Consider the following 19,327-nt stretch of genomic DNA (forward strand, 5'->3'; position numbering starts at 1 on the left):
AACGTATAAAGTGCATAATCCCCTAGGGGCAATCAGGGACAGTGTCACGCATATCAAAGATCACGGGAACTAATTAGAGCAGCAAAGGTAAAGACCACAGATACATAGAAATCCCCAGAGCTCAGCTCCGTCCAGCGTAGCCCTTAACGATCTTTTGGCTGTGAGCACCATGCGCTTTACTCTGTATTTACGGCTCCGTTCCGTCCAGTGTACCCGTTGGCGATCTTTGATCTTTAGGCTGTGAGCACCATGCACTTTACTCTGTATTTACCTATATGCAATATTGCACTGCGCCTCCAGCGGGTAATGTAGTGGATGGAACATACATTTATACCCAGGATTCGGCCATCACATGTTCCGTCCAATGTCTGTTTCTTTCCATCCTGTTTTTTTCAGTTTTTCAGTCCAAATGCTAGCAAACCTTTTCTGGACAAGTGGAAAAAACAATATCTTTTTACGTTACAAACAAGAGACAATTGGCATGCCCAACATGAAATCTGGAAATGTTGTCCTAGTAAAGAACACTGAGTCTAAAAGGAACGAGTGGCCTCTAGGATTGGTAACCAAAGTCTTCCCAAGTCAAGATGAACAAGTCTGGAAGGTGGAGATCAAGATCCCCAAGCAAAGCGGAAAACCGTTTCTTAGACCTGTCTCTGAACTTCTGTTGCTCTCTAGTTGAAGTTTATTTGGCATCCCCTTGATACCAGACGCCGACTGTTAGGGTATGTGCACACGTCCGGATTTCTTGCAGAAATTTCCTGAAGAAAACCGGAAATTTTCTGCAAGAAATCCGCATTTTTTTTTTGCGTTTTTCTTCCGTTTTTTTCGTGTTTTTTTTAGCATTTTGCAAGCGTAATTAGCTTGCAGAATGCTAAAGTTTTCCAAGCGATCTGTAGCATCGCTTGGAAAACTGACAGGTTGGTCACACTTGTCAAACATACTGTTTGACAAGTGTGACCAACTTTTTACTATAGATGCTGCTTATGCAGCATCTATAGTAAAAGATAGAATGTTTAAAAATAATAAAAAAAATAAAAAAAATGGTTATACTCACCCTCTGCAGACAGCCAATCTCCTCAGCGGTGTCCGTTCCTATAGATGCCGGTGTGGTTCAGGACCTTCGATGACGTCACGGCTTGTGATTGGTCACGAGCGGTCACATGAGCGGTCACGCGACCAATCACAAGACAGTGACGTCATCGCAGGTCCTGAACCACACCATCTATAGGAACAGAAGTGGCAGCATGCAGCGGTGAGAGGCGGGAACACTCCGGGGACATCGAAGGTGAGTATATGACTATTTTTTATGTTAATTCTTTTTTTTTTGACCAATTATATGGTGCCCAGTCCGTGGAGGAGAGTCTCCTCTCCTCCACCCTGGGTACCAACCGCACATAATCTGCTTACTTCCCGCATGGTGTGCACAGCCCCGTGCGGGAAGTAAGCAGATCAATGCACTCCTAGGTGTGCAGAATCCCTGCAATTCAGCATTTTTAATGAATATGTTGCTTTTTTTTCCGCGATGCGATTTTTTCGAGGAAAAAATCACATTTGCACAAAAAATGCGGAATACACTGTAAATAATAGGCATAGGTTAGCGTTTTTTTCGCATTTTTATCACGTTTTTATAGCGAAAAAATGCGAAAAAAACGCGAAAAATCCTGAACGTGTGCACATGGCCTTATGCTTTTCTACAAATGCATATACTGTATTTTTTGGACTATAAGACACAATTTTTTCCTCCAAAAATGTGGAGGAAAATATGGGGTGTGTCTTATAGTCTGGATGTACCGATTGTGGCTGTGGTGGAGAGGTGGGGGAGCGGCAGCGGCAGAGCAGCTAGTGACATGAGGCAGGAGCCGGTGGCTGCGACTAACTCCTGTGTCCGCTGCTAAAAAGAAATGAATATTCACTGCATTCCACGCCCAAGGGCATCGAGGGCAAAGAATATTTATTTCTCTTTAATAGCATTCTGGTATGTATGGTCCCATCCTTATCACAATGTGACTGGCCCCATCCCCGTCCTGGTATGATTGTTGTTATGGACCTGGTGGTTAGGAGCCCCGAAATGACCTGATGGTTAAACTATCACACAGGACGAGCTCTGGGAAGTGGGAGCTCTGCTGACCGCAAGCCTAATCCTATCACACACACGCTAGAAATAGCCGTGGAGCGTACCTAACTCTGCCTAGACGCCTCTTCACAGCCTAAGAGCTAACTACCCCTAAAGATAGGAAATAAAGCCTAACTTGCCTCAGAGAAATTTCCCCAAAGGAAAAGGCAGCCCCCCACAAATATTGACTGTGAGTTAAGATGAAAGTCACAAACATAAGAATGAATCAGGTTTTAGCAAAGGAGGCCGGACTTCACTAAACAGACTGAGGATAGAAAAGGTATCTTTGCGGTCAGCACAAAACACTACAAAAAGCCATGCAGAGTGTGCAAAAAGACCCCCGCACCGACTCACGGTGCGGAGGTGCCACTCTGCCTCCCAGAGCTTCCAGCTAGCAAGGCAATATCATGATAGCAAGCTGGACAAGAAAACAAAGATCAGCAAATAAACTAGCAGGGACTTAGCTTATGCTGGAGTAGACAGGTCCTCAGAAAGATCCAAGAGAGATCTGAACCAGTACTAGAACATTGACAGCTGGCATCAAGTAACGATCTGAGTGGAGTTAAATAGAGCAGCTAGCCTGGGACCAAACGAGGTCAGCTGAAGAAGGAACCTCAGAACCAGCAGCTCCACTCACAGCCACCAGAGGGAGTCCATGGGCCGAACTCGACGAAGTACCATTCATGACCACAAGAGGGAGTTCGAGAACAGAATTCACAACAGTACCCTCCCCTTGAGGAGGGGTCACCGAACCCTCACCAGAGCCTCCAGGCCGATCAGGACGAGCCAAATGAAAGGCACGAACTAGATCGGCAGCATGAACATCAGAGGCAACAACCCAGGAATTATCTTCCTGACCATAACCCTTCCACTTGACCAGGTACTGAAGTTTCCGTCTCGAAATACGAGAATCTAAAATCTTCTCCACCACATACTCCAACTCCCCCTCAACCAACACCGGGGCAGGAGGGTCAACGGAGGGAACCATAGGCGCCACATATCTCCGCAACAACGACCTATGGAACACATTATGGATGGCAAAAGAAGCTGGAAGGGCCAAACGAAATGACACAGGATTGAGAATTTCAGAAATCTTATAAGGACCAATGAAACGAGGCTTAAACTTAGGAGAAGAAACCTTCATAGGAACATAACGAGACGACAACCAAACCAAATCTCCAACACGAAGTCGGGGACCAACACAGTGACGGCGGTTAGCGAAACGTTGAGCCTTCTCCTGGGACAATGTCAAATTGTCCACTACGTGAGTCCAAATTTGCTGTAACCTGTCCACCACAGAATCTACACCAGGACAGTCCGAAGACTCAACCTGCCCTGAAGAAAAACGAGGATGGAAACCAGAATTACAGAAAATAGGCGAAACCAAAGTAGCCGAGCTGGCCCGATTATTAAGGGCGAACTCAGCCAAAGGCAAGAAGGACACCCAATCATCCTGATCAGCAGAAACAAAGCATCTCAGATATGTCTCCAAAGTCTGATTGGTTCGTTCGGTTTGTCCATTTGTCTGAGGATGGAAAGCTGAAGAAAAAGACAAATCAATGCCCATCTTAGCACAAAAGGACCGCCAAAACCTTGAAACAAACTGGGAACCTCTGTCCGACACGATGTTCTCCGGAATGCCATGCAAACGAACCACATGCTGGAAAAATAATGGAACCAAATCAGAGGAGGAAGGCAATTTAGGCAAGGGTACCAAATGGACCATCTTAGAGAAGCGATCACAAACCACCCAGATGACCGACATCCTTTGAGAGACAGGGAGATCTAAAATAAAATCCATGGAAATATGCGTCCAGGGCCTTTTCGGGACCGGCAAGGGCAAAAGCAACCCACTGGCACGAGAACAGCAGGGCTTAGCCCGAGCACAAATCCCACAGGACTGCACAAAAGAACGCACATCCCGTGACAAGGAAGGCCACCAAAAGGATCTAGCCACCAAATCTCTGGTACCAAAGATTCCAGGATGACCAGCCAACACCGAACAATGAACCTCAGAGATAACTCTACTAGTCCATCTATCAGGGACAAACAGTCTCTCCGCTGGACAACGGTCAGGTCTATCAGCCTGAAACTCCTGCAGCACCCGCCGCAAATCAGGAGAGATGGCAGACAAAATTACCCCCTCTTTGAGAATACCAACCAGCTCAGGAACTCCCAGAGAATCAGGCACGAAACTCCTTGAAAGGGCATCAGCCTTCACATTCTTAGAACCCGGAAGGTATGAAACCACAAAATCGAAGCGGGAGAAAAACAGCGACCATCGAGCCTGTCTAGGATTCAACCGCTTGGCAGACTCGAGATAAGTCAGATTCTTGTGATCCGTTAAGACCACAACGCGATGCTTGGCTCCTTCAAGCCAATGTCGCCACTCCTCGAATGCCCACTTCATAGCCAACAACTCCCGATTGCCAACATCATAATTGCGCTCAGCAGGCGAAAACTTTGTAGAAAAGAAAGCACATGGTTTCATCACCGAGCCATCAGAAGTTCTTTAAGATAAAACAGCCCCTGCTCCAATCTCAGAAGCATCAACCTCGACCTGAAACGGGAGCGAAACATCTGGCTGACACAACACAGGGGCAGAAGAAAAACGACGCTTCAACTCCTGAAAAGCCTCAACGGCCGCAGAGGACCAATTGATCACATCAGCACCTTTCTTGGTCAAATCAGTCAACGGTTTAACAACACTAGAAAAATTAGCGATGAAGCGACGGTAAAAATGAGCAAAGCCCAGGAATTTCTGAAGGCTCTTCACAGAAGTAGGCTGAGTCCAATCATAAATGGCCTGAACTTTAACAGGGTCCATCTCGATAGTAGAAGGGGAAAAAATGAAGCCCAAAAATGAAACCTTCTGAACTCCAAAGAGACATTTAGATCCTTTCACAAACAAGGAATTGGCACGAAGGACCTGGAACACCATTCTAACCTGCTTCACATGAGACTCCCAATCATCCGAAAAGACCAAAATATCATCCAAATATACAATCATGAATCTATCCAGGTACTTTCGGAAGATGTCATGCATAAAGGACTGAAACACAGATGGAGCATTAGAAAGCCCGAATGGCATCACCAGGTACTCAAAATGGCCCTCGGGCGTATTAAATGCTGTTTTCCATTCATCGCCCTGCTTAATACGCACAAGATTATACGTGCCTCGAAGATCTATCTTGGTGAACCAACTAGCCCCCTTAATCCGAGCAAACAAATCAGACAGTAGCGGCAAAGGGTACTGAAATTTGACCGTGATTTTATTAAGAAGGCGGTAATCTATACAAGGTCTCAGAGAACCATCCTTCTTGGCCACAAAAAAGAACCCTGCTCCCAATGGTGACGACGATGGGCGAATATGCCCTTTCTCCAAGGACTCCTTTATATAACTCCGCATGGCGGCGTGTTCTGGCACAGACAAATTGAAAAGTCGTCCCCTGGGGAACTTGCTACCAGGAATCAAATTAATAGCACAATCACAATCCCTATGAGGAGGTAGGGTCCTAGACTTGGGCTCATCAAATACATCCCGGTAATCCGACAAAAACTCAGGGACTTCAGAAGGAGTGGAGGAAGAAATTGACAACAATGAAACATCCCCATGTACCCCCTGACAACCCCAACTGAACACAGACATTGATTTCCAATCCAATACTGGATTATGGACCTGTAGCCATGGCAAACCCAAAACGACCACATCATGCAGATTATGCAACACCAAAAAGCGAATATCCTCCTGATGTGCAGGAGCCATGCACATGGTCAATTGAGTCCAGTACTGAGGCTTATTCTTGGCCAAAGGCGTAGCATCAATTCCTCTCAATGGAAAAGGATACTGCAAGGGCTCCAAGAAAAAAACACAGCGCCTGGCAAACTCCAAGTCCATCAAATTCAGGGCAGCGCCTGAATCCACAAATGCCATAACAGAATAGGATGACAAAGAGCAAATCAGAGTAACGGACAAAAGAAATTTAGGCTGTACCGTACCAATGGTGGCAGACCTAGCGAACCGCTTAGTGCGCTTAGGACAATCAGAGATAGCATGAGTGGAGTCACCACAGTAAAAACACAGCCCATTCTGACGTCTGTGTTCTTGCCGTTCAGCTCTGGTCAAAGTCCTATCAAATTGCATAGGCTCAGACCTCTGCTCAAAAGATCCCGCCAAATGGTGCACAGCTTTGCGCTCACGCAAGCGTCGATCGATCTGAATGGCCAAGGACATAGACTCATTCAGACCAGCAGGCGTGGGAAATCCCACCATAACATCCTTAAGGGCTTCAGAAAGACCCTTTCTGAAAATTGCCGCCAGGGCACATTCATTCCACTGAGTAAGCACAGACCACTTTCTAAACTTCTGACAACATATCTCCGCTTCATCCTGACCCTGACACAAAGCCAGCAAGATTTTCTTTGCCTGATCCACTGAATTTGGTTCATCATAAAGCAATCCAAGTGCCAGAAAAAACGCATCCACATTACGCAATGCAGGATCTCCTGGCGCAAGGGAAAATGCCCAGTCTTGAGGGTCGCCACGTAACAAAGAAATAATGATTTTCACTTGCTGAATGGGGTCACCAGAGGAGCGGGGTTTCAAAGCAAGAAACAGTCTACAATTATTTTTGAAATTCAGGAACTTAGATCTATCCCCAGAAAACAAATCAGGAATTGGAATTCTAGGCTCTAACATCGGATTCTGAACTACATAATCTTGACTGCTTTGTACCCTAGCAGTGAGTTGATCCATACAAGAGGACAGACCTTGAATGTCCATATCTACACCTGTGTCCTGAACCACCCAGAGATTAAGGGGAAAAGAAAGACAAAACACACTGCAGAAAAAAAAAAAAAAAATGGTCTCAGAACTTCTCTTATCCCTCTATTGAGATGCATTAACACTTTATTGGCCAGCTGTACTGTTATGGACCTGGTGGTTAGGAGCACCCGAAATGACCTGATGGTTAAACTATCACACAGGACGAGCTCTGGGAAGTGGGAGCTCTGCTGACCGCAAGCCTAATCCTATCACACACACACTAGAAATAGCCGTGGAGCGTACCTAACTCTGCCTAGACGCCTCTTCACAGCCTAAGAGCTAACTACCCCTAAAGATAGGAAATAAAGCCTAACTTGCCTCAGAGAAATTTCCCCAAAGGAAAAGGCAGCCCCCCACAAATATTGACCGTGAGTTAAGATGAAAGTCACAAACATAAGAATGAAACAGGTTTCAGCAAAGGAGGCCGGACTTCACTAAACAGACTGAGGACAGAAAAGGTATCTTTGCGGTCAGCACAAAACACTACAAAAAGCCACGCAGAGTGTGCAAAAAGACCCCCGCACCGACTCACGGTGCGGAGGTGCCACTCTGCCTCCCAGAGCTTCCAGCTAGCAAGGTAATATCATGATAGCAAGCTGGACAAGAAAACAAAGATCAGCAAATAAACTAGCAGGGACTTAGCTTATGCTGGAGTAGACAGGTCCTCAGAAAGATCCAAGAGAGATCTGAACCAGTACTAGAACATTGACAGCTGGCATCAAGTAACGATCTGAGTGGAGTTAAATAGAGCAGCCAGCCTGGGACCAAACGAGGTCAGCTGAGGAAGGAACCTCAGAACCAGCAGCTCCACTCACAGCCACCAGAGGGAGTCCATGGGCCGAACTCGCCGAAGTACCATTCATGACCACAGGAGGGAGTTTGAGAACAGAATTCACAACAGATTGTCCCCCATCCCCGTCCTGGTATGAATGGCCCCATCCTTATCCTGGTATGATTGGCCCCCATCCCCATCCTGGTATGCATGGCCCCATCCTTATCCTGGTATGATTGGCCCCCATCCCCATCCTGGTATGCATGGCCCCATCCTTATCCTGGTATCATTGGCCCCCATCTCCATCCTGGTATGCTTGCCCCATCCTTATCCTGGTATGCATGGCCCCATCCTCATCCTGGTATGATTGGCCACATCCTTATTACGATGTGACTGGCCCCATCCCCATCCTGGTATGATTGTCCCCCATCCCCGTCCTGGAATGCATGGCCCCATCCTTATCCTGGTATGATTGGCCCCATCCTTATCCTGGTATGATTGGCCCCCATCCCCGTCCTGGAATGCATGGCCCCATCCTTATCCTGGTATGATTGGCCCCATCCTTATCCTGGTATGATTGGCCCCCATCCCCGTCCTGGTATTCATGGCCCCATCCTTATCCTGGTATGATTGGCCCACATCCCCTTCCTGGTATGATTGGCCCCCCATCTCTGTCCTGGTATGTATGGCCCCATCCTTATCCAGGTATGATTGGCCCCCCAGCTCTGTCCTGGTATGACTGGCCCCATCCCCATCCTGGTATGCATGGCCCCATCCTTATCCTGGTATGATTGGCCCACATCCCCTTCCTGGTATGATTGGCCCCCCATCTCTGTCCTGGTATGTATGGCCCCATCCTTATCCAGGTATGATTGGCCCCCCATCTCTGTCCTGGTATGACTGGCCCCATCCCCATCCTGGTATGCATGGCCCCATCCTTATCCTGGTATGATTGTCTCCCATCCCCATCCTGGTATGCATGGCCCCGTCCTTATCCAGGTATGATTGGCCCACATCCCCTTCCTGGTATGATTGGCCCCATCCTTATCCTGGTATGCATAGCCCCATCCTTATCAGGTATGATTGGCCCCCATCCCCATCCTGGTATGATTGGCCCCATCCTTATCCTGGTATGATTGGCCCCATCCTTATCCAGGTATGATTGGCCCCCATCCTTATCCTGGTATGATTGGCCCCATCCTTATCCAGGTATGATTGGCCCCCATCCTTATCCTGGTATGCATGGACCCATAAGAAAAACATTCAAAAAATACCCAAACCATTACACCTACCTTCCTCCGCTCCCTCGCAGTGTCTTGTTCCGGTGCCAGCAGCTGCTTTATGCTTATAAGCAGCACATGGCCGGGACGTCATGCGCTGATTACAAGCCGAAGGACAGCTGCTCAGCACGCCGGGACTGTGTGCGCAGAGAGCAGCGAGTATTCATTGCTCGCTCTTTAGTAGCGCACAGTGTCAGCCAGAGCCTTCCTGCAGCTGCCGGGAGGTCACATGTGCCGCTACTAAAGAGAAATGAATATTCACTGTGCTCCACTCGAGTGGGCATGGAATGCAGTGACTATTCATTCCCTTTAGTAGCGGGGACACACCCGGCAGCTGCTACTGAAGAGCAATGAATACTCACTGCCCTCCATGCACACAGTCCCGGCGTGCAGAGCAGTGAGTATTCCGACAGCTGTCCTTCGGCTTGTAAGCAGCGCATGTCGTCCCTGCCATGTGCTGCTTACAAGCGTAAAGCAACTGCTGGAATCGGAACAAGATGCTGTGAGGGAGCGGAGGAAGGTAAGTGTCATGGTTTGTTTTTTAAAATGTTTTTCTGATGGGGCCATGCATACCAGGACAGATATGGGGGCCAATCATACCAGTATATAGATGAGGGGGCCATGCCTACCAGGCTAGAGATAAGGGGGTCATGCCTACCAGGCAAGAGATAAGGGGGACATGCCTACCAGGACAGAGATAAGGGGGACATGCCTACCAGGCTAGAGATAAGGGGGTCATGCCTACCAGGCTAGAGATAAGGGGGACATGCCTACCAGGCTAGAGATAAGGGGGACATGCCTACCAGGCTAGAGATAAGGGGGACATGCCTACCAGGCTAGAGATAAGGGGGACATGCCTACCAGGCTAGAGATAAGGGGGACATGCCTACCAGGCTAGAGATAAGGGGGACATGCCTACCAGGCTAGAGATAAGGGGGACATGCCTACCAGGCTAGAGATAAGGGGGACATGCCTACCAGGCTAGAGATAAGGGGGACATGCCTACCAGGCTAGAGATAAGGGGGACATGCCTACCAGGATGGGGATGGGGGCCAATCATACCAGTATATAGATGAGGGGGCCATGCATACAAGGATAGGGATGAGAGGGACCATTCCTACCAGGCTAGAGATAAGGGGAACATGCATACCAGGATGGGGATGAAAAGGCTATGCAAACCAGGATAAGTGTGAGGGGGCCCATACACACCAGGATGCAGATGAGGAGGCCAGGGGACCATGCGTACCAGGATAGGGATGAGTGGGACGAATCCTACCAGGATACAGATGAGTGGGACATGCGTACCAGTAGAGATAAGGAGGGACATACCTACCACGCTAGAGATAGGGGGACATGCATACCAGGATGGGGATGAGGAGGTCATGCACACAGGGCAGGACAGGGATGAGAGAGCCATGCATACCAAGATAAGGGTGAGGGGGCCCATGTACACCAGGATGGGGATGAGAAGACCATGAATGCCAGGATAGGGATGAGGGGGCCCATGCACACTAGGATGGGGATGAGAGGGGCCATGAATACCAAGGTAGCGATGAGGGGCCATGCATACCAGGATAGGGGATATTAAGTACAGAATTGACCACAGTTTTTGCTTCAATTGTTTTCTAATGTCCTCCTCTAAATCCTAGGTGCGTCTTATTGTACGCTGCATCTTATAGTCTGAAAAATACGGTAATCCGCTTCTCTATGCTTTGTAATAGTATTGAATTGTAGTATATTTTGAAAACTATTCCAACAGCGCCATCTGTTGACAATGTTCTCTCATTACAGCTTGTTTATTTCCTGCTTTATTGGTTACTGTGCAATTTAATATTTTCTCATCAAGGTGTCATGACTGGACTGGCGAGTAACCTGGGACACTTTTCCTGACCCTAGCACTAAGGGGTGCCCTAACTCGCCCTGTTCCCCGGGATACCTCAGATGGCGAGGATGCCGGGGCCACCGCCCTTGCCCTGTCTCCTAGCGGCAGCCATGCGTCTGTCCCCTTCCCCACTCGGGGAAGAGAGGTGCTACCATGTACCGCAGTACACCAACCCAACAGACGGGAACAAAAACAAGGGTAAAAGAAAACTCCACTCACACAAAATATACTCTCACAGATAACAGAGGTATTCACCAGGGTGTGAAGGACGGGGGAAGAAAATAAGGCAGGTAAGGATGAGGAATTTCCAAGCGTACAAACCAAGCAACAGTAGCACAAAAACTCCTCCAGCTCTCCAGACACCAGCTCCTCACTCTCCAGGTCTATCTAGCAAGTGCTATCTCCGACAAGGATCTGACCAGAAGGCCTAGCTTTTATAGGAGAGGAGTGGCTAACTGAGCACAGCTGAATGCAGGGATTTCCACATGGCCGATTAAACCCTGAAAGAAAACACATTTAATACACCGGAGAAGTGCTTCTTCTCAGCAGCGAAGCAGGAGCCATCAGACCCTGCGGTCTCCTGGTACTGCTCTGTCGCGGTAACTCCGTGACACAAGGCTTCCGTAGTTCCCCATCAGTCTCTGCATTAGCCTTGCCCCTTCTTCCTCAGCAGCCATTTTGGCTCCATGGATGCCGACATGCTGGTCATCTCTCTGATTTTCAGCTCATCTGGTTGTTTACCTCCACATAGCAGTCAGTGAGTTATTATGTCCCCCTTATTAGAGCTCACCATATTGTATGACGTAGCTACTCTGTTCTACATGTTTTATTATTGAAGTAGTCTTCTGCTATTAGAGATATTTACACTATTCGCCATGTTGTGTAATAATGGCGTGAGATCGCAAGCCTGCATGCATTGTCAGGGCCACCACTGCGTATTATTGGGGGCCAGCCTGCATGCATTGTCAGGACCACCACTGCGTATTATTGGGGGCCAGCCTGGATGCATTGTCAGGGCCACCACTGCATAATATTGGGGCACCAGCCTGCATGCATTGTCAGGGCCACCACTGCGTATTATTGGGGGCCAGCCTGCATGCATTGTCAGGGCCACCACTGCGTATTATTGGGGGCCAGCCTGCATGCATTGTCAGGGCCACCACTGCGTATTATTGGGGGCCAGCCTGGATGCATTGTCAGGGCCACCACTGCGTATTATTGGGGCACCAGCCTGCATGCATTGTCAGGGCCACCACTGCGTATTATTGGGGGCCAGCCTGCATGCATTGTCAGGGCCACCACTGCGTATTATTGGGGGCCAGCCTGCATGCATTGTCAGGGCCACCACTGCGTATTATTGGGGGCCAGCCTGCATGCATTGTCAGGGCCACCACTGCGTATTATTGGGGGCCAGCCTGGATGCATTGTCAGGGCCACCACTGCGTATTATTGGGGCTCCAGCCTGCATGCATTGTCAGGGCCACCACTGCGTATTATTGGGGGCCAGCCTGCATGCATTGTCAGGGCCACCACTGCGTATTATTGGGGCTCCAGCCTGCATGCATTGTCAGGGCCACCACTGCGTATTATTGGGGGCCAGCCTGCATGCATTGTCAGGGCCACCACTGCGTATTATTGGGGGCCAGCCTGCATGCATTGTCAGGGCCACCACTGCGTATTATTGGGGCTCCAGCCTGCATGCATTGTCAGGGCCACCACTGCGTATTATTGGGGGCCAGCCTGCATGCATTGTCAGGGCCACCACTGCGTATTATTGGGGGCCAGCCTGCATGCATTGTCAGGGCCACCACTGCGTATTATTGGGGCACTAGCCTGCATGCATTGTCAGGGCCACCACTGCGTATTATTGGGGGCCAGCCTGCATGCATTGTCAGGGCCACCACTGCGTATTATTGGGGGCCAGCCTGCATGCATTGTCAGGGCCACCACTGCGTATTATTGGGGCTCCAGCCTGCATGCATTGTCAGGGCCACCACTGCGTATTATTGGGGGCCAGCCTGCATGCATTGTCAGGGCCACCACTGCGTATTATTGGGGGCCAGCCTGCATGCATTGTCAGGGCCACCACTGCGTATTATTGGGGGCCAGCCTGCATGCATTGTCAGGGCCACCACTGCGTGTTATTGGGGCACCAGCCTGCATGCATTGTCAGGGCCACCACTGCGTGTTATTGGGGCACCAGCCTGCATGCATTGTCAGGGCCACCACTGCATAATATTGGGGTACCAGCCTGGATGCATTGTCAGGGCCACCACTGCGTATTATTGGGGGCCAGCCTGCATGCATTGTCAGGGCCACCACTGCGTATTATTGGGGCACCAGCCTGCATGCATTGTCAGGGCCACCACTGCATAATATTGGGGCACCAGCCTGGATGCATTGTCAGGGCCACCACTGCGTATTATTGGGGGCCAGCCTGCATGCATTGTCAGGGCCACCACTGCGTATTATTGGGGCACCAGCCTGCATGCATTGTCAGGGCCACCACTGCGTATTATTGGGGCTCCAGCCTGCATGCATTGTCAGGGCCACCACTGCGTATTATTGGGGCACCAGCCTGCATGCATTGTCAGGGCCACCACTGCGTATTATTGGGGGCCAGCCTGCATGCATTGTCAGGGCCACCACTGCGTATTATTGGGGGCCAGCCTGCATGCATTGTCAGGGCCACCACTGCGTATTATTGGGGCACCAGCCTGCATGCATTGTCAGGGCCACCACTGCGTATTATTGGGGCACCAGCCTGCATGCATTGTCAGGGCCACCACTGCGTATTATTGGGGGCCAGCCTGCATGCATTGTCAGGGCCACCACTGCGTATTATTGGGGGCCAGCCTGCATGCATTGTCAGGGCCACCACTGCGTATTATTGGGGGCCAGCCTGCATGCATTGTCAGGGCCACCACTGCGTATTATTGGGGCACCAGCCTGCATGCATTGTCAGGGCCAGCACTGCGTATTATTGGGGCACCAGCCTGCATGCATTGTCAGGGCCACCACTGCGTATTATTGGGGGCCAGCCTGCATGCATTGTCAGGGCCACCACTGCATGTTATTGGGGCACCAGCCTGCATGCATTGTCAGGGCCACCACTGCATAATATTGGGGCACCAGCTTGGATGCATTGTCAGGGCCACCACTGCGTATTATTGGGGGCCAGCCTGCATGCATTGTCAGGGCCACCACTGCGTATTATTGGGGCACCAGCCTGCATGCATTGTCAGGGCCACTACTGCGTATTATTGGGGCTCCAGCCTGCATGCATTGTCAGGGCCACCACTGCGTATTATTGGGGCACCAGCCTGCATGCATTGTCAGGGCCACCACTGCGTATTATTGGGGGCCAGCCTGCATGCATTGTCAGGGCCACCACTGCGTATTATTGGGGCTCCAGCCTGCATGCATTGTCAGGGCCAGCACTGCGTATTATTGGGGGCCAGCCTGCATGCATTGTCAGGGCCACCACTGCGTATTATTGGGGGCCAGCCTGCATGCATTGTCAGGGCCACTACTGCGTATTATTGGGGGCCAGCCTGGATGCATTGTCAGGGCCACCACTGCGTATTATTGGGGCACCAGCCTGCATGCATTGTCAGGGCCACCACTGCGTATTATTGGGGCACCAGCCTGCATGCATTGTCAGGGCCACCACTGCGTATTATTGGGGCACCAGCCTGCATGCATTGTCAGGGCCACCACTGCGTATTATTGGGGGCCAGCCTGCATGCATTGTCAGGGCCACCACTGCGTATTATTGGGGGCCAGCCTGGATGCATTGTCAGGGCCACCACTGCGTATTATTGGGGCACCAGCCTGCATGCATTGTCAGGGCCACCACTGTGTATTATTGGGGGCCAGCCTGCATGCATTGTCAGGGCCACCACTGCGTATTATTGGGGCACCAGCCTGCATGCATTGTCAGGGCCACCACTGCGTATTATTGGGGCTCCAGCCTGCATGCATTGTCAGGGCCACCACTGCGTATTATTGGGGGCCAGCCTGGATGCATTGTCAGGGCCACCACTGCGTATTATTGGGGGCCAGCCTGCATGCATTGTCAGGGCCACCACTGCGTGTTATTGGGGCACCAGCCTGCATGCATTGTCAGGGCCACCACTGCGTGTTATTGGGGGCCAGCCTGCATGCATTGTCAGGGCCACCACTGCGTATTATTGGGGGCCAGCCTGCATGCATTGTCAGGGCCACCACTGCGTGTTATTGGGGCACCAGCCTGCATGCATTGTCAGGGCCACCACTGCGTGTTATTGGGGGCCAGCCTGCATGCATTGTCAGGGCCACCACTGCGTATTATTGGGGGCCAGCCTGCATGCATTGTCAGGGCCACCACTGCGTATTATTGGGGCACCAGCCTGCATGCATTGTCAGGGCCACCACTGCGTGTTATTGGGGGCCAGCCTGCATGCATTGTCAGGGCCACCACTGCGTATTATTGGGGGCCAGCCTGCATGCATTGTCAGGGCCACCACTGCGTATTATTGGGGGCCAGCCTGCATGCATTGTCAGGGCCACCACTGCGTATTATTGGGGGCCAGCCTGGATGCATTGTCAGGGCCACCACTGCATAATATTGGGGCACCAGCCTGCATGCATTGTCAGGGCCACCACTGCGTATTATTGGGGGCCAGCCTGCATGCATTGTCAGGGCCACCACTGCGTATTATTGGGGGCCAGCCTGCATGCATTGTCAGGGCCACCACTGCGTATTATTGGGGGCCAGCCTGCATGCATTGTCAGGGCCACCACTGCGTGTTATTGGGGGCCAGCCTGCATGCATTGTCAGGGCCACCACTGCGTATTATTGGGGGCCAGCCTGCATGCATTGTCAGGGCCACCACTGCATAATATTGGGGCACCAGCCTGCATGCATTGTCAGGGCCACCACTGCGTATTATTGGGGGCCAGCCTGCATGCATTGTCAGGGCCACCACTGCGTATTATTGGGGGCCAGCCTGCATGCATTGTCAGGGCCACCACTGCGTGTTATTGGGGGCCAGCCTGCATGCATTGTCAGGGCCACCACTGCGTATTATTGGGGGCCAGCCTGCATGCATTGTCAGGGCCACCACTGCGTATTATTGGGGCACCAGCCTGGATGCATTGTCAGGGCCACCACTGCGTGTTATTGGGGGCCAGCCTGGATGCATTGTCAGGGCCACCACTGCGTATTATTGGGGGCCAGCCTGCATGCATTGTCAGGGCCACCACTGCGTATTATTGGGGCACCAGCCTGCATGCATTGTCAGGGCCACCACTGCGTGTTATTGGGGGCCAGCCTGCATGCATTGTCAGGGCCACCACTGCGTATTATTGGGGGCCAGCCTGGATGCATTGTCAGGGCCACCACTGCATAATATTGGGGCACCAGCCTGCATGCATTGTCAGGGCCACCACTGCGTATTATTGGGGGCCAGCCTGCATTGTCCAGGCTGGCACCATGCATTATCAGAAATACAGCTGCACATTGTTGGGGGCGCCACTGTGCATTCTCGGGGACATTGCCAGGAATGTCACCACTCATTGTCGGACACGTTACTGTCTTGCTGAGCATTATTATGGACTCCATCACACATGGATGAGCCAAGTCCTCTAGAGAAAGAGTCATCTTTTGTGACCACAAATTAAGGGGAGCCCCGAGTAAGAAGCCCTGTGTTACGTCCATGTTACATCCATATGTCCTTGCCCATAGTGGATCCAAGTCTCCTCAAAACTCACCTCGCCCTTGTCATTGCGTATCCTTCGATTAAATTCCTTCCCTTCTATGCAAATAAAATCCTCCCCGGGGTGTATGATGCCACATTTGATGGCGATGGCTCGTGCAGTGTTAATATTATCCCCGGTCACCATTCGAACAGTGATTCCTGCCCGCTGACATTTCCGTATCGCCTCTGGTACCTGCATCGAACACAAAGAAGTTCACACAAATAGAAAAGCTGGAAAATGCAAGTGACCCGTTGGACTGCGGTCTCTGTTCGGAGAGCAAATATTGTCTGAATTTTTCCCCTCATCCATTTCTGAGATTTACCGGTATCCCACCTATAGATCATTCCATCTATAATAGGTGCTCGGCTGGGGGCATAGGCACCTGACAGTGGGCTGCTGGAGGGGGACAACATGTCCTTGTGCCTGGCACTGGGGTAGGGAAGAGGGTGATAAGTGCTCTTTGTGCAAGGGATAAGGGGATATGTGCAATAGGTGCCTGGAATTGGGGAAAGCCAGATGGCTATATACCCAAGGTGCCTGCACTGAGGTGGGGCTGGAGACAATGTGCTATAGGAGCCCAGCACTGGAGAAATGGGTATATGTGCCATAGCTGCCTGAAAACTGGGGTGGAGCTGTGACTGGAACTGGGATGGGGGCGGATATAGGTGTCTGGCACTGGAGGAGGCGATTGGCATTGAGACACTTGGATTTGGTCACAGGACTGGGAAAGCATCCTAAGACTTTTTACCCAGTGAAGGAAGGTCTAGCTACCCCTCCATGATTGATGACCTTCACATTTTGAGTTTTCTGCCCCATTCACCATCCCCAGTATCTTCAGGATGACGTTCACACCACTCTTCTCTGTAGAGAGTAGCATTCGTCTGATTGCTGGTACAACCTTGTGCTTCCTTCACTGGCACATCCATAGGAGCATCTGTCAGACTTTACCTCTGGCCGGACTGGATCTTCTATGCCAACCACTGCAATGCACGTCAGATCAGTCACAGTATCATTCTCACTGTCCCAGTCTGGCTCCGGACTCTGGCTAAAGTCTCGATAAGCAATGCAGATCGTTCGGAGGCCATCAGATGCCATCGGCTCAATCACTTTTTTTACCATCTCGTCTCGATCTCGAGGCTTGAACAGACGAGGCTCTCCAGCACCATTCAAAATCCTGGAACATCTACAAGCGAGAAAGTCCAGAAATAATTTGCCTCATCTACAGCAGTCACACTGGCGGATACAGCCATGATATAGCTAACGCAATATTAGAGGGCAGCAAGGAAACGTCACTTCAGTATCGGGAGAGGAGAAGAGTAAATCCCACCCAAGTTCTCCCACCTAACTGGATCAAAGAGTGCTGAAAGCACAGGACACTTACTTCTTAAGGATAATCTCTGAAGCCCCTTTACTGTACAAGCGGAAGCTGCCGTCTTCCAGCCTCACCACGGTGCTCATAGATTTGCGCACGGAATTGAAGGTGTACACTTTGTAAAGTTTCTCTTCCGGTAAGACATTTCTCACTGTCTGATAATCACGCTTCAAATCCAACAAGAATCCCAACAGACCGCATTCTGTTTTGTTTCCAACTTGTCGTGGGAGACCACCACCTTGCTCTGCAGGCTGGAAACAAACATTATCACATTATCATGTGCCAGGCATATTATGTGCTACATGATTTCACAATCCCACCCGTCTCACACAGCCCCTTATCCCACTTGAGTCATCCCACCCATCTCATCCTACCCATCTGAAACCATCCCTCCTGATTAATCTCACTGATCCCACTCATCATCCTACCCGTCTCACACTCCCTGTCATCCTACCTGTGTCATACCACTCATCATCCTACCCATCTCCTCCTACCTGTCTCACACCGCCCATCATCCCACCCATCTCACACCACCCATCATCATGTATCCCATACAGCACAGAAATACTTGGGTGGAATTACCAGGACTTTAGAGGTGTATGCACTGTTGATACTTATGGCATTGACTAGAAAATCTAGTGTTTTGGCAGGAAGAGCATCAGGGTCTGGAATTTCTTTGTAATGGACATCTCCAACATAAGCTTGCACCACAGTCATCCTATTAGTGGTCAGTGTGCCGGTCTTGTCGGAGCAGATGGCCGTTGCATTCCCCATAGTCTCACAGGCATCTAAATGTCGTACTAGATTGTTATCCTTCATCATTTTCTGGAACAACAGTTAAAATGTCAGTGAGAGATGTGCAGCCGGGGAAGGATCGTTCTTTCATCTTCTCTGCATCAATAATGAGCTTTACCTTAACTGAATATGCCAGAGAAATTGTCACGGCGAGAGGAAGTCCTTCCGGCACGGCCACCACTAGCACGGTGACGCCAATGATGAAGAACTTGACAAAGAATTGGATGTAAATTGGTGTGCACTCCTGTAGCCACTGCCTTTTCTGGACAACGAAAGTATCGATAGCAAAGTATAAAACCAAAATAATGACTGTGATGGCGGACATGACCAGACCTACAAGGCGAGAAGCAGAAAGCAAGAGAATGACTAGTGTCCCACACAATAAAGGGAATCTGTCAGTGATTGTCCTCCTGAGCCGTCTACCGCTGTGTCAAAGTGTTCCTGATTTCCTATTCTGTTGCTCGTTTGTCACACGTAAATGTTTCAGATCACCAAACAAATGTAAATAATAATATATAAATGTCACTGCACTAGATGGAAATATCC

The 19,327-nt window shown here is 50.3% G+C and overlaps 1 protein-coding gene across 15 annotated transcripts in view; it reads right to left on the reverse strand.

Annotated features, from left to right (window-relative positions):
• The window catches only part of ATP2B2 (ATPase plasma membrane Ca2+ transporting 2), a 513,240-nt gene that overhangs the window by 123,949 nt on the left and 369,964 nt on the right, over positions 1-19,327 (reverse strand). For all 15 annotated transcript variants that reach the window (XM_077277278.1, XM_077277286.1, XM_077277282.1 and 12 more), the window contains 5 exons: positions 18,900-19,114; positions 18,569-18,811; positions 17,996-18,237; positions 17,563-17,797; positions 16,627-16,806 (listed from right to left, as the gene is read on the reverse strand). In XM_077277278.1, coding sequence (XP_077133393.1) covers positions 16,627-16,806; positions 17,563-17,797; positions 17,996-18,237; positions 18,569-18,811; positions 18,900-19,114 — 1,115 coding nt within the window. The remainder of the gene's footprint in view (positions 1-16,626; positions 16,807-17,562; positions 17,798-17,995; positions 18,238-18,568; positions 18,812-18,899; positions 19,115-19,327) is intronic.

This window comes from Ranitomeya variabilis, chromosome 8 (genome assembly GCF_051348905.1).
Source record: "Ranitomeya variabilis isolate aRanVar5 chromosome 8, aRanVar5.hap1, whole genome shotgun sequence".
In the NCBI taxonomy this organism is placed as follows: domain Eukaryota; kingdom Metazoa; phylum Chordata; class Amphibia; order Anura; family Dendrobatidae; genus Ranitomeya; species Ranitomeya variabilis.